General features: G+C 42.2%; 1 protein-coding gene across 6 annotated transcripts in view; it reads right to left on the bottom strand.

The window, feature by feature from the left end:
• The window catches only part of AFF3 (ALF transcription elongation factor 3), a 325,295-nt gene that overhangs the window by 75,072 nt on the left and 237,006 nt on the right, over window positions 1–13,217 (bottom strand). For 5 of the 6 annotated variants that reach the window (XM_085557459.1, XM_085557464.1, XM_085557452.1 and 2 more), the window contains one exon: window positions 6,234–6,274. In XM_085557459.1, the coding sequence (XP_085413585.1) occupies window positions 6,234–6,274 (41 nt within the window). The remainder of the gene's footprint in view (window positions 1–6,233; window positions 6,275–13,217) is intronic. The other variant, XM_085557434.1, reaches the window with a different exon arrangement.

Here is a 13,217-nt window from a genome sequence, read left to right on the forward strand (position 1 = left end):
ATCAATTCCACAAAACATTAGGTCAGTGCTCCTTTGATCCACATTTATGAAGATGGACAGACAGGTTAGACAAGATTATACCTCCAAGGGTCATAAAAATGTAGAAGTTTCCCAACTGAAAACTAATTTTTCAAAGAAAATTATGTGCACAATTTAACTGGATGGCCATATATGCCTTCCAGGTTTTATATTGTTAATGTTTGTTTCCTCTTAGATTGTTGCTGTTCTCCTACTCACACTTTTTATTTTTTGCCTCAGATACACACATTAAAAAACACTCTCACACTTCTTGTCCTATTTGATTTATTCCAAAGAAATTAAATTACATTTTTATAAGCCTGTGTTACCACAAATGATAGCTGAAGATTTGCTGAAAAAATTAATTCCTGATCTGTTGCTGTGAAGCATCCTCGCTAGCACTGTATTGACTCCGTCTTTCAAAACCAGATGGAAGCAGTCCAACACTATGATTAACTTCTTAGTCCCCGCAATTTCCTATTGCTCTACTCGCCCTAGATTTCAGGATTGACCTCCTGCTTCACTGCAAAATGCACAGTTGCTCAGTTTGATAAATCACATGAATACTTTTTTTATCACAGTTATCTACTATTTACTACATACCCGGTGAGGTTAATCATATGCTGAGGCACTTCAGATGCTGCACACATATACACTCTTCTTCCCAACAGCACTTTGCATATTCTTCATGCTGCCAGCCAGCAATGGGACCTGTTTTCTCCTTACTAATATATGAAAGATCTCAGACCTACACCTTGCCTTTTTACCTTCCACATTCATGCTGTAATTATCCTCACACTGTTTCTTAAAAGCCAAAGGAAGTAAAACAAAATACGTGAGAAATTACTAGTCAGACCTTTCTTCTAGCAGATAGATATTTTTAAAAATGCAGATGTTTCTGGGAGCTACAACTGACTGACTTCCCCTAGATATCTTTTGGGAGCAAATGCATGAGGTTACCCATAGGGAGGTGGGAAATGTTTGGCTGTCATGATAGCAAAATGCTATCACTTCCTTGAAAAGAAAAATACATCTTAACTTTTCTTTTTCTGTCTTTAAACATCAAATGAATTCCAGTATTTAGTAGTGCTCAAAGTTGCCACAGTTTCCTGGGACAGCTCTGCTCCACCTTCTCACACAATACATCCACATCACATCTTTGGTGCTATGGTAGAACAATTCTAAAACACCAGCAATAGTCAAGGTATGACAAAACACCCAGCAGCAAAAAGGTGAGTGCTACAGGTGTTGCTCACAAATTATGTAGAGGGAGTCTCAGTTTTACAGAGATACCTATTACTTTTCACTCCAAGCTATCTACACAGGCTCTTCTGCTAAAGCCGCTTTTCACTAATTCACAACATTCTCCAGTACTGGAGAAACTATCCTATATACAATATGTATCATTACTTTTCCACCTTCATATTGTGTAAGTAGCAGGGCTGAGAAACTCCAGACCATTCCAAGGAGCAGCTGCCCTTTGCTACCTTATATTAGGGCAGAGGACAGGGAGGGGGCAAGTGTGAGACACCAGCATTTCCAAACAGCCAAGCTTTCATGCAAGACATAAATGATAAATCCATATATTCCCTCTCAGAAGTATTCTCTTTTTCCTCTCAAAGATAATCCAGAAAGTTTAAGCAATGTGCTAATGCTGAGAGCTGCATTTCTGCCTCTGTGGCAGTGAGCACTGTGTGCGTATGGTTTTCTCTGGCCAACCTTTTTGACTCCTGTGGAGCCTGTGATCTCAGTTCCATCACTCTCTGCCGGGTCCCAGATCAGCTGTCCCAAGCCAAGGCTTCCCCTGGCTGTCACGGATTGCACAGTGCTGCCACATGAAGCTTTTCTGGCCAGCCAGCTAGCTGAGTCACTCACTGATAAGCTGACCATGTAGCTTCTCATGTGGAGAGCTCTCATGGTGTGAAAGGCGACGTTACTGAAAACATCAGTCCAACACAAACATTAAGTATGTGAGCGACATGAAGCACAGCAGTGTTTTTGCTAGCTGTCACTGGGCTCTTTACCTACTTTGGGGTATTGTAAGTTTAACTGCTTCACCTAATCACAGCTCAAGCAGATACCTGAGAACAAGAAAACTTTGTCTCTTTTCACAAAAAGGTTTAAGTCTGCTTGAACAGCTGCCTTGCCTGCCTTAAGTGATCTATTAAAAAATCTACATTGACTCTTACTGTTGCTTTAATATTTTACAGGCAGTGCCTTGCCTGGCCTCCCAACACAAATAGTGTATTTTGATGTGGCTTTGTCTGAAGAAGAGGTGTGCTACACATCCCACTGGACTAATCATCAATTCTGTGTCTGCTTACAGTATCAGGGCAAGGGACTGGGTTGTCCAAGGTCAACTTTTATGATTTTTCTTGCACCTGAATGCTAAATGCATGCATGCAGCCATGAGAGGCAGTGCAGCAGCATCTCTGCTTCCAAATGTCTCTCCCCACAGATGTGAGGCTCCACTGCTTCTCAGCTGCCCAAACTCTTCACTTCTCCAGTGGGGAAGGGGGAAAATTCATTTGCCCTGGTCAGTCCCATTAGGGTAAACCAGCTCATGTCTGGTACGACCCGCATTTTGGTGTCCTAACCGTGATCATATGTGGACAGAGGAGGCATAGTTACATGGAAGTGCAAGCACTATCCCTCCTGTCCAGAATGAAGGTCAAGACAGGCTGTGTAGCTCACCAGCCATCATGAAGGGGGCTTGTCTGCACTGCCAAATGGATGCTAGTGCTGAGATGCCTGCTCTGTCAACAGCAGGAGGTGGTAGATCTAAAAGGTTTATCATTGCCTGTGCTTCCCAGTTCAGGTCTGGACAACGTGTTTGTATCACCGAGGTGCTGAGAGCAAGCTATTGAGCTGGACTCTTTACAGAGCTTATCAGCTGGGAATAGCAGGCCTGCCAGCACAGCTGTATGGCTGCTGAGATGACTGGGTTCAGCTCTGCCAGTACCTTACACGCCTGCACTGAGGTTTGTATGGGCAGAGCTGGTGGGTTTTGCCTGCCTCTTCCAGTACAAGTGCACAGAAAGGAGAACAGATCGTGGCTGTGAAGTCAGCATGACTCCCAGGTACCACCCAAGCACTCGGCAAAGGACCTGTCTTTCCCTTGTTACAACCAGAGAGGAAATTCAGCAGTGGTATACCACCACTTTCCTCTAAGTGTCCAAAACTCTTCAGCAGACCCACTTGGCCTACACTCCAGCACAGAGAACTAAAAACAGCCAGGGCAATAAAAGTGCCCTAGGACCACTGTAAATCTTTACTTCATGGAAAATCTTATCTTGCACATGAATATGAGCTGTGAGTAAATTTAATGTGTGGATTAAGTACTGTATGGTCTCCCTCATGGCAGACTTTTCAGTCTAAAAAGAACAAAAGAATAATAATGAGTGTTGTGTTTGGATAGAATTGCAAACAGCTGTAATTTACAGCTGGACGTTCTCCATTGCAAAGGTATCCAGCAAGCAAGTGCTTCTGGGTTAGTGAAACAGACTGCAAAAAATTAGCTTTTAACTTCAGCCTTAAGGTCAGAGTTCTGGAACCATGGTAGTCAATAATAAAATCTATTTAGCTCAGTGGGATTAAGCAAGTTTAAGACCTGGCTTAACCACACTGCTTACTGTTAAATAACAACAGAACATGCTGGATATTTTAGTTACAGGCATTTTTCTTCACTTGAAAGCTATTCAGGCTGTAGATACAGGAGACAATTGAAAATATGCCAGCTCTATACCATTAAGGTATATGAGTTAAGTTCTTGCTCTTCCCTGTCCCAGAAAGTGAGTCATCTGCATAGTTTGACCACTTTACTGAAAAGCACAATAAAATTAAAACCAAGCTGTGCTGAATAAACACCAAGGGCTTTTCATGAGAGAATGAAAAGCTAATGGGGCCAGTGCATCTTTGCTGACAAAATAGTCAGTGCATGTGCAGAGCAACCTGTCTTCTGGAAGCAGAAAAGCTGTTTCAGTCAAGCTTCTGGGTCACTAATCTTTGTGTTTGCACATAAATCTGCTGGGGGTTACTGTGTCATTCTGAAAACAAGACTGAGTGTGATACACTACAGAAATAAATGGCTATGTTTAAAAACTCTTTTATGTTTGTTTAGATTTTTTTTCCTCATCTTTTAGTTTAGCTAACTGTTACATCTTTAATAGAACTTGAAAGCAAGAACTGCAAGAGGAACTTCTGGAAAATATTTTTTAAAAAAGCTTTATAGTAAGCTGCCTTCTCCCTTGTTGCTGGGAAGTGCTGGTGTGTGGCTGAAGCTCTGAATTGCTACTGGGACACAACTAATGAGCAGCAGTATCACAGGCGTCCTTGCTCTAGCCAAGAAGAGACAGAAACTGCGGTCACAGTGGGGGATTTTGGCCTCCTGCCCTCCCATTTGCTTGCTGCAGTGAGGTCATGTGTGGCAGGGAGGCAAACCCCCAGGGTGCACCCCCAGCCTTCCCAGCACCCCTTCCAGAGGGGGGAGAAGGAGGGTACTCTGGCAGCCAAATTTTTGCAGAGCAGGTTGGAAAAGCTGTAGTCCCTGACATGTTTTAGGGGCAGATAGGGAAATATTTGATAATAAATCCTAAATCTGAGGCATGATGGTTATTAATACTGAGGCCCTTCTGCTGTGTGGATGAAGGCATCCTGCACCCAGCTACCTCACCACCTTTGACGAGGTAGGGAACATCTATCCATCACCACCACTTTTCTTTCCAGGGAGACAGAAATCAAACTGCAGGATTTGGGGTTTGTTAACTACCTCCAGGGCCACTCCTGCAGGAATGTTCCACGTGCAGCCCGGGGGAGAATGCTGTGAAAAAAATCCCCATATTTCCTTTGGTCACGGTATTGCCCGCACCAAGTGCAAAATCTGTTTTGCCTCGGCAGTGAGCCTGCACACCTCCAGAGACAGGGGCATAATGCTGACTCCAACTCCACTTTCTTCTTGCATTCATTCCAGTTACAGCAAATACTTCTGAGCCCTCTAACTGCGCCAGCAATTTCACCCACATCCCATACATTTTACTCAGGATTTTTTTTTTCCTTAAAGCAGGCAAAAAATTCTAAACAAAACGGTGTTTGTAAACTTGGGGAGGGAAGGTCAATAATTTTGGCGGTCTTACCCTCCGAGCAGAGAGAAATGTTATTCATCCATGCACAACATATAATTCAGCCTAAGTGACAGGCTCTGCTCTGGAGAAATCCTGGCCTGAGCTGGCTTCCAGAGTCAATTACCACTTATTCCCAGGGAGGCGGGGGGCTGGGGGCCAGACAGAGCAGAGGGGGCTGCCAACAAGACATGGGGAAATTTACTCTGTGTCAGCCTGCATGACACAGTACCTCATTTGTGGAAAAATGTAAATCTGCTAGTTCTTTTTCACAGGCACTAAAATGTACAGTGTCTCCTCCCCCTTCCCTACCCCCTTTCCCAAAACTGGAAAAGAAATCAGCACCGTCTTAGAAAGCTACCCTATATTTCAATCAATCCTCTTTCATAAAAGTCATTTAAGGTAAATACCTGTGCAGACCTACAGCCCAACTATAACATTTACTATGGCCCAGATCCTGAATTCCTCACTCAGGCAAGTTTCCCATTGAAGTGAATAGATTTTTTTTCTTGAAAAAGAGCTGAGTAAAACTTGAACACTAAGGATTTGGTCCCCTGCTTATCTGCCTGGAGCACTGCTGCAGTTCCAGAAGAAGTGAAAAAATTAATTAAATTCCTCCAAAATATCAATCTCTTAAAACTTAAGGGGTAAAAAAGGGCATTGTTTTTGTGCATAGAACATACAGAGAATCTCATCAAAGGAAGAATAATTCCCAGGGAAAGGATTTGGAAAAAGTCAAAAGATAACATCTCGGAATAAATGAAGTACTTATTGCTGAGAAATGAGCTCAGATATATCTCAGCAAACTCTAAAGCTCAGAATTTACTGCATCATTCATGCCTTCTCCAGTAAGTTTCTTATCTCTCATTTGGTATCACAACAAGGGATTCTGCATACTCTGTATGAAATACAACAAGACTGTGATTTTTGCAGTAATAAACTCTACACATGCATGACAAATCCAAGCATGCAAAATGTTTAACATCCCAGTTCACAGATACTTTGGGGACAAAATCCGATTATGAGTTATATGCCACAATAAATAGGGCTCAACGTTTCATAAAGCAATTTATAGTTCATAAAAATGACAAAATGTACCTGTCAGATAGAACGCGGAGAGCAGATCTCTGTGCTGCCTGCTGGAAGAAAGGGCAGAGATGTTTATTTTATATTCTGACTTGAAAATTACGAGCATAATCAACAGTTTAAAAAATGCGTTACACACATTTTTGTCACATGTCCAAAATGTTAAAGTATGAGCAAAGTAGCAGAGAGTCTATAGTCAAACGGACATTCCAGCCTAGTTAATGTAAGAGCACTTTGTTTAAAATGCCAAAACCCAGAAGATTGTCAAAGCACCGCACGGTATTTGAGGTCTGAACTACTCTATTTAGACAATTTTTGTCTGTAGGTCCCTGAAAACTCGCCAGGGCTCAGTTTTCTGCTTTCCCCTCTCCCCGCTTCCTCACTCACACTCCTTCTCCTTTACCATTAGTCTCCTCCCATTCTTCCACAGAAACAAACATCATATATTTGGTTCCTCTGCGATGAATTATAAATTTTGCAAAGCTTGCCAGAACTGCTGCAAACTTTTCATGAACATTGCCATGTTAATCTTCTGGCAACATTTGTCTACACAGTACAGGATTGACCTTTTGCTGGTTTGCTCTGCAGTTTTTGCCTAGTACAACTCTTTGGATGGGGTGGGGAAACATGGTTCTTGTTCTTGTGTTAACCTCCAGGTCTGGGAATAGAAATTGTAGCCTCTCAAGTTTAGTAGGACTACAAAACCTATCCCTGAGCTAGTTTGCCACTTTACTAATATTATTTTCCCCCCTCCTTCAGTCACTTCAAGTGGTGATTCATGGCTTTGGCATAGTAACCAGCTGCTAAGCAAAGATGAAATCCATAATGTTTTGAAAATCTGCCTTAAAGACTCTATTCCACTTGGACATGCCCAGAGTGTCCTATCCTCAGCTGCACCTGTCCAGGCTGTCCCTCACACGACACAGAATAGACATAGAGCTACAGTCAAGGGGCAGGGAAATAAAAGTTTTTATCATTGCAGTTACCAATAAATACATTTTGAAACTGTTCTTCCTGTCTCATCAGCCTGCTGGGGGCCGCATCCCTATTTCCAAACAAGTTAGATGACTTACAGGTATCCTGCTCAGCACCAGAGAGTATGGACGTAACCTTCTGGCTTGGCAAAAATGCTGCTGACAAATTACAAAGAAAAACTTGAGAAAACCTGACTTGTGGCTGTAGTTACATTGTATTTCACAGAAAGGTGTGAAAAGATCCCCTGAATGGACCTCTGAAGATCTGACAGGAGTGAATAGAGTTTCCACTTGGTTCTGGGAACAGGATTTCTGCCCTTGGGACTTTCTGGAACAACTTGGGCCTGCTGGGTTTCTGGAGAGATGTAGTTTGATGTGTATTACCCACCAGATTGTCAGAAGACAGTGACGTGGCTCACAGGAGAGTTTTTCCTTAGTGTTGACTTTCTGCAGTGGGCAGAGAATCTGTGGGAAGGGCTTGGAAGGTCCCAGCTCAGTGGGAGTTTTCCCATGGCATGAACACACTGTTTTTAGTGTTAGGAAAATAACATGGCAAATCTGGTATTTTTCACTGTTTCCAGGAGGTCATACTATTTCCATGCTCTTTGTGTCCAAAACTATCCATGCCACTGGCTACAGTCTTTAAAGAGTGCTGCCACTCTCCAGTTCCATGGACTGGCATAATTTTTCCTCTCTCCTCTGCAAGGGGTTTGTTAGGACAACATTCTTGCAAGTTCAAATTCAGAGGATACCCAGAACTTAGGTTTAAGAATGACTTATGACTTAAACTCTTTTTAAACACCCAGGGCCCATACAAGTTCCTCTGCTCCCATGCCTAATCACTTCCACTAGCAGGAGGCTATGACCATTTTGAATTTCAAGCTGCCTAGCTTCAATGCCTGCACTACATTGCATCTTCGTCTGTGAAACTCAGGAGCTTCTCTCACTATCTGAGCCATTTTCCATGGCCAAGTGGTGTAGACAGCATCCAGGTCACCTCTTCTTTTCCTCCCCACAATAGCCAGGGCCAGTCTTTCCGTCTCACACAGCCACGATGTGGCAGTGCTGTTCGAGACACTTCCATGTTTCTTACTCTTGGCTCAGGCCACCACAGCTGCTCATGTGGTTGTGCAATAAAACAGGTTGGAAAACTGATCCAGTCAAAAAATAACAATTTTCCTTAGTTTTTTGGGTTTTTTTCTCCTGATTTCCCCTATGCTATTTCTAACCTAGATCCCTTTTCTGAGCTGCTTCCCAGGGAGAGGGTGTCACATCACAGGGTGCAGTGTGAGAATCTGAATGGCACTGGGGGAATACTGGAGACCTTTGCTGCTGACATAAGATCATGTCCACCAACAAGGTCACTTCCACCTGACATTGTTTTCACTCCCTTCTGAAGCTGCAGAGCCATCCTGGAGAAAGGTGCATGGTTGCTGTGGTAGCCAGAAGGCACTGAAGGAGACAGGCTGCTCTGCAGCCACAGGCCTCACGGATATTGAAGAGACCACAAGAAAGCAAACATGAACTTTGAGGATGCTAAAAGCCCCAAATATGGGAAGTGGGATTCATATCACTGTTGTATTTCCCTAAAATCCCTAATTTTGAGAGGAAGAAGGGCTGGATAATTTCTCTTCCAGGCTTGAGGAAAGCTGCCCTCAGGAGGGAAGAGGAGAGGTCCCTTGTCTTGACCCATTTGGTTGTGCTAACTGAGCCAGGAGACTGTGCGAACTGCAGCCTCAAGTGCCAGTCCTCAGGTTCCATCTTGATGCATTCAGTTGCTGAAAGCTTTGAAAAGGTGATCACGTCTGGACAAGAAAATGGGTTCAGATGACAGGCAGGGACACAGAAAGAAATGTACAAGTGGGTTTCAGTGAGATCATTCTACTTTTTCAATTACCCTCTCATTTTAAGTCCTTTAATAAACATCTTTTTCCACTGAGGTGCAATGCAGATTGCATGGGGCACCTCAGTCTTCATCTGGTGGTCACACATTCTCTAAATGAGACTATTGATTTCTTTCTTACACAGGCTGGAAATACAACTGTGTTGGACTGCATATTTGTGTGACCCCCTGAGTTGGTAATGGCCCTATTTCTAAATGATGGGGGAATAAGATCCAGTCACAAGTTTATTCTTCCTCCCTGGAGAAAAAGATCTATTGCCTGCAATGAAAGGCAGTTAGCAACTATCCAGCAATTTTAATTCTAGCCTATATTGCTCCCCTCTCCTGGAGAAAGTGAGCTGTTGTAATTAAAGGTAGTTAGCAGTTCCCTAGCAAGTATAAATACTTGCAGCCACTAATTGCAATCTGGTCTCCTGTTCCCCTCCTTGCCACTGGACTGGGCTGCTCAATTTAGGGGGAATTATCTGCCCTCACTTCTTGCTAACAGTTTATGAACCCATTCAAATTCATTCAGGAATCCCCATGGAGGGTTATGACCCATAGTTTGAAGAACTCACAGCTATAGAAACCGGGTTTTTTGTGATTTATTATGTTTCTAATATGCTGGTATTATCTATCTAACAATGTAAGCAAAGGGGTGGTACTTAGTATAATATAATGCCTGCATGAATATTTTTTTAATAGCTACATTTTGATTGTGCTATTTAATTTGCATTTTATTTTACATCGTTAACAACTTTACTGAGTACAACTCATCATCCATCAAGAAATCTGAGAATATGTTCTACAGTCTTTATTATTCCTGGAAGTAAGTTACTATGCTGGTTATAGAAATTTGGGATAAGAAATAATTTTGATATTGCTGACAGAATTTAAATATCTACAGGACTTAGCACTAAAAAGTGCTTTATGGGAAGCTTAATATTCTCTTGATAAGTGGTAGAAAGTGTTCACTAGCAAGGAACATAATCCTGAATTTTCAGTTCTTGGAATCAGTGGGGTTACTAAATGGAGGAAGATTCTCCTCAATATGAACATGGATATTGGAGGCCAACTTACCACACAGTAACTTAAATGCTGAGTAGGAAGCAGGGAAGGGAAAAGACCAATCACTCAGGTGTTTCAGGTACTTCAGCTAGAGAAACTAGCCACAGTAAATTAGTATGAATTTTGCTGTTTCACTACATCAAGAATTGCAAATTACAGGACAGTGGCTGGTAAGACTTCTTTGATCCCCATCTGAGCTGGTTCAGATACAATTAAGGCAGAGTTTCATTGATCTGTCTATAGGGTATTAATCATTCATGGAAGATTCTAGCTGTACCCCAAGACTACTGGGACAAAACAAGTTTTCAGCCAGCAGTAATCATGGTCAGGTTCTCAATCTCCAGAGATTTCATCTCCTTTCTCTATCCTTTATTGCAGTGAGCCAGAGCTTGGGAACATATTCAGGTTTCAGTGTGTGTTAAATGAGCTACCAAAATTAGCTTGAAGTGTGACAAGTTGCAATCTGTTGTTGAAGGGAAATCAGAGAGGAAATTAAATACTTTTATTGTAATTGGGACTGAGCAGTGAGCTAGCTCATTGTAATTGGGTCTGAGCAGTGTGCAGAACGGGTTGAATACAGCTATTGAGATGGAGATACAGGAGTGTTAAAAGTGTTCCCCAGAAATCCCTCTTTTTTAATTTTCTGCAAAAGGATTTCTTCATAAACTGCTGGGCTCACAGGCATTTTTGGATAAGAAACAAATGAAAACTACTGAAGTATGTTCTGTTGGGCTTGGAAGACTGTCATGGAGGCACTGCAGGCTGACTGTAGATGCATTTTCCTATACCTCACCCACAGCAACCTTTGGCAAATAAAAGCCAATAAATTGGCTGTTGGCAGATTCAGACATTTTGCTTTTCATCTTGCCTGTCCTGTGGATTAACTGCTGTTTTTGTGAGAGAGCTCAGTTACAGTGACTGTATGGAGTTACATGAGCTACACCAGAGACTTCCCTGAGATGGCACAGGTGTACATGTGGTGAGAATTTGAACCATTTCTTTTGTGACAGCGAAGCAATACATGCTGCCTGTGCATGAGTAAATTGCATAGCTTCCATACCATCTTGTTTGTCTTCCTTGGGTGGTAGATGCTGCCCTGGAACTGTGCAGTGAACCATTTATTCTCTAAGTCAGCCGCTCTCATATTAGCAACCACCCAGAGTGCTGGATGTCACCCTGTATTGGACTGCAGTTAATGAGCTGTAGACACACTTTTTCCAAGCCAGGGTTAAGGAAAGATGTCATTACTATATACTGCCATTTGGGAACCAAACCAGGAAAAACACTTTTATATCTGTCTTCTTTCACATTTCACTCTTCACATATCTTCCATGTTGATTTGACTTTCATTTCCAAACATTTTGTTGTTTTTTAGCTTAAATGCAGTTTATTCTTAAGCTAGTGAAGCCAGGAAGGAATTTTTGTGAAGGGCACAACCTGATTTCATACTGCAATTTGGACGATGGGACTCCACAGAGTGGTTTTTTTCCTGCTTCAAACCTGGGTGTTGTTGTGGATCCAGAGCAAAACTTCTGGATAATTCTCTTATTGTGAACCCACCTCAGTCCAGCCACATGCAGTTTTCCACCCTCCACATTAAGATGAGTTTATAAACACCTTCTTGTGCTAGAAGTTAGACCCGTGCCTGTGCCACAGAGCTGCCCTACAGCCTCCCAGCTCCCCTCCCTGCTCAGGTGTTTATAGGCTGTGATCCAGCCAGCCAGCCAGCAGCCCTGCTCTAGACAAGCTCAGTTCATCCTGTGGATATCTTTTACTCCAAGGCATATTCTCCCAATGCATTAAGCATCTTTCTCCCATGCCTTGGAACTCTCTCCAGTTTTCGGTGTTCTCCTTGAAGAGTGCAGAGCTGCTCATCAGGGCTGAAAACAGGGGTATTGGAAACCTCTTGCACCCACAGACTTACTCTGGTTAAATGCCCATGAGTCTCTTGTGGCCACAGGAAGCTGCCCAAGGAGATCAGGTCAGGCAATTTATCATAAATGATTCCTGACATGCCTTCTCTCACTGCATTATTCTGTACTCACTGTTCCTAGGGGCTTTGTTTGAGGATTGCTTTCCAGTGTGAATTTCTGAAGGATTTAAAATCACTTGTAAACTGCAACTTGAGTGGTTCTCTGTAAATTTGCAATATAAATTTATGAATGTGATTTTCACTGTCTGGTTCATATTTATTTAAGGTTTACAGACTGTAAGACTTAAAAGGGTCTTCCTTTCTTCCCATTTTGGAGTTGGTTATCATCAGATCCACATCTTTTAAGAAACTGTAAAACTCCTTCTCTATTTCATGATTTCTCTTAGGTCTTTCAACACCTCAGTATAAATTTTTCACCCTGGAGTTTTATTATTATGTTCTTGGCATATATTGTTCTTTTTCCTCTGCTTTGCCCATTAATCCTTATTAATCTTCGGGGGCAACACAGTCTAGTGACTTGAACATGGCACCTGGGAGTGAAAGACCCAGGTGCTAATCCTGACTTTGCAGCTGACTTGTCGTGTGGCTTCAAACAAGCCACATCTCAGCCACAGTCTCACTGTCAGTACTACTGAGATAATAATTCTTGCTTAGCCCTACCTAAATACCTCTCACAGGCATTGTATTAAGTAGTTAATACTTGTAAAGTGATTTGGATCTCCAAATTGCTGTATAATCATCATGGGTATTAACCATTCAGAGAATTTTATAAATCTGTAAATGCTTAGTCTTCTGTCCTGCATCTGCTCAGATTTTTCCTGCAGTCTGGCCCCAAAAACCATGCAAGGTTTCAACACAGATGAGCTAACTAATCTTTTTCAGTGGAGATGAGCAGAAGAAAAATCTTTGTTATTTTACATTAATAAATGGTTAATTTCCAATGCCACTGTTAGGAAGGTCTCAGTCATTGCAAACATTGGAAAGTCATTGCAAAGTCACCTTGGAAAACCCCCTCTGTCTCAATAGAAGTAGTATCCTTATCCAGAAAAAAGTAACTTGGTTGAAGTGCTGCTTGCACTTAGGCTATTGCAGACAAGAATTGTCAGTGTTGTGCCATAGGCTTTAAAAGATTTATTGGA

This window comes from Lonchura striata, chromosome 1 (genome assembly GCF_050655825.1).
Source record: "Lonchura striata isolate lonStrDom1 chromosome 1, ASM5065582v1, whole genome shotgun sequence".
NCBI lineage: Eukaryota > Metazoa > Chordata > Aves > Passeriformes > Estrildidae > Lonchura > Lonchura striata.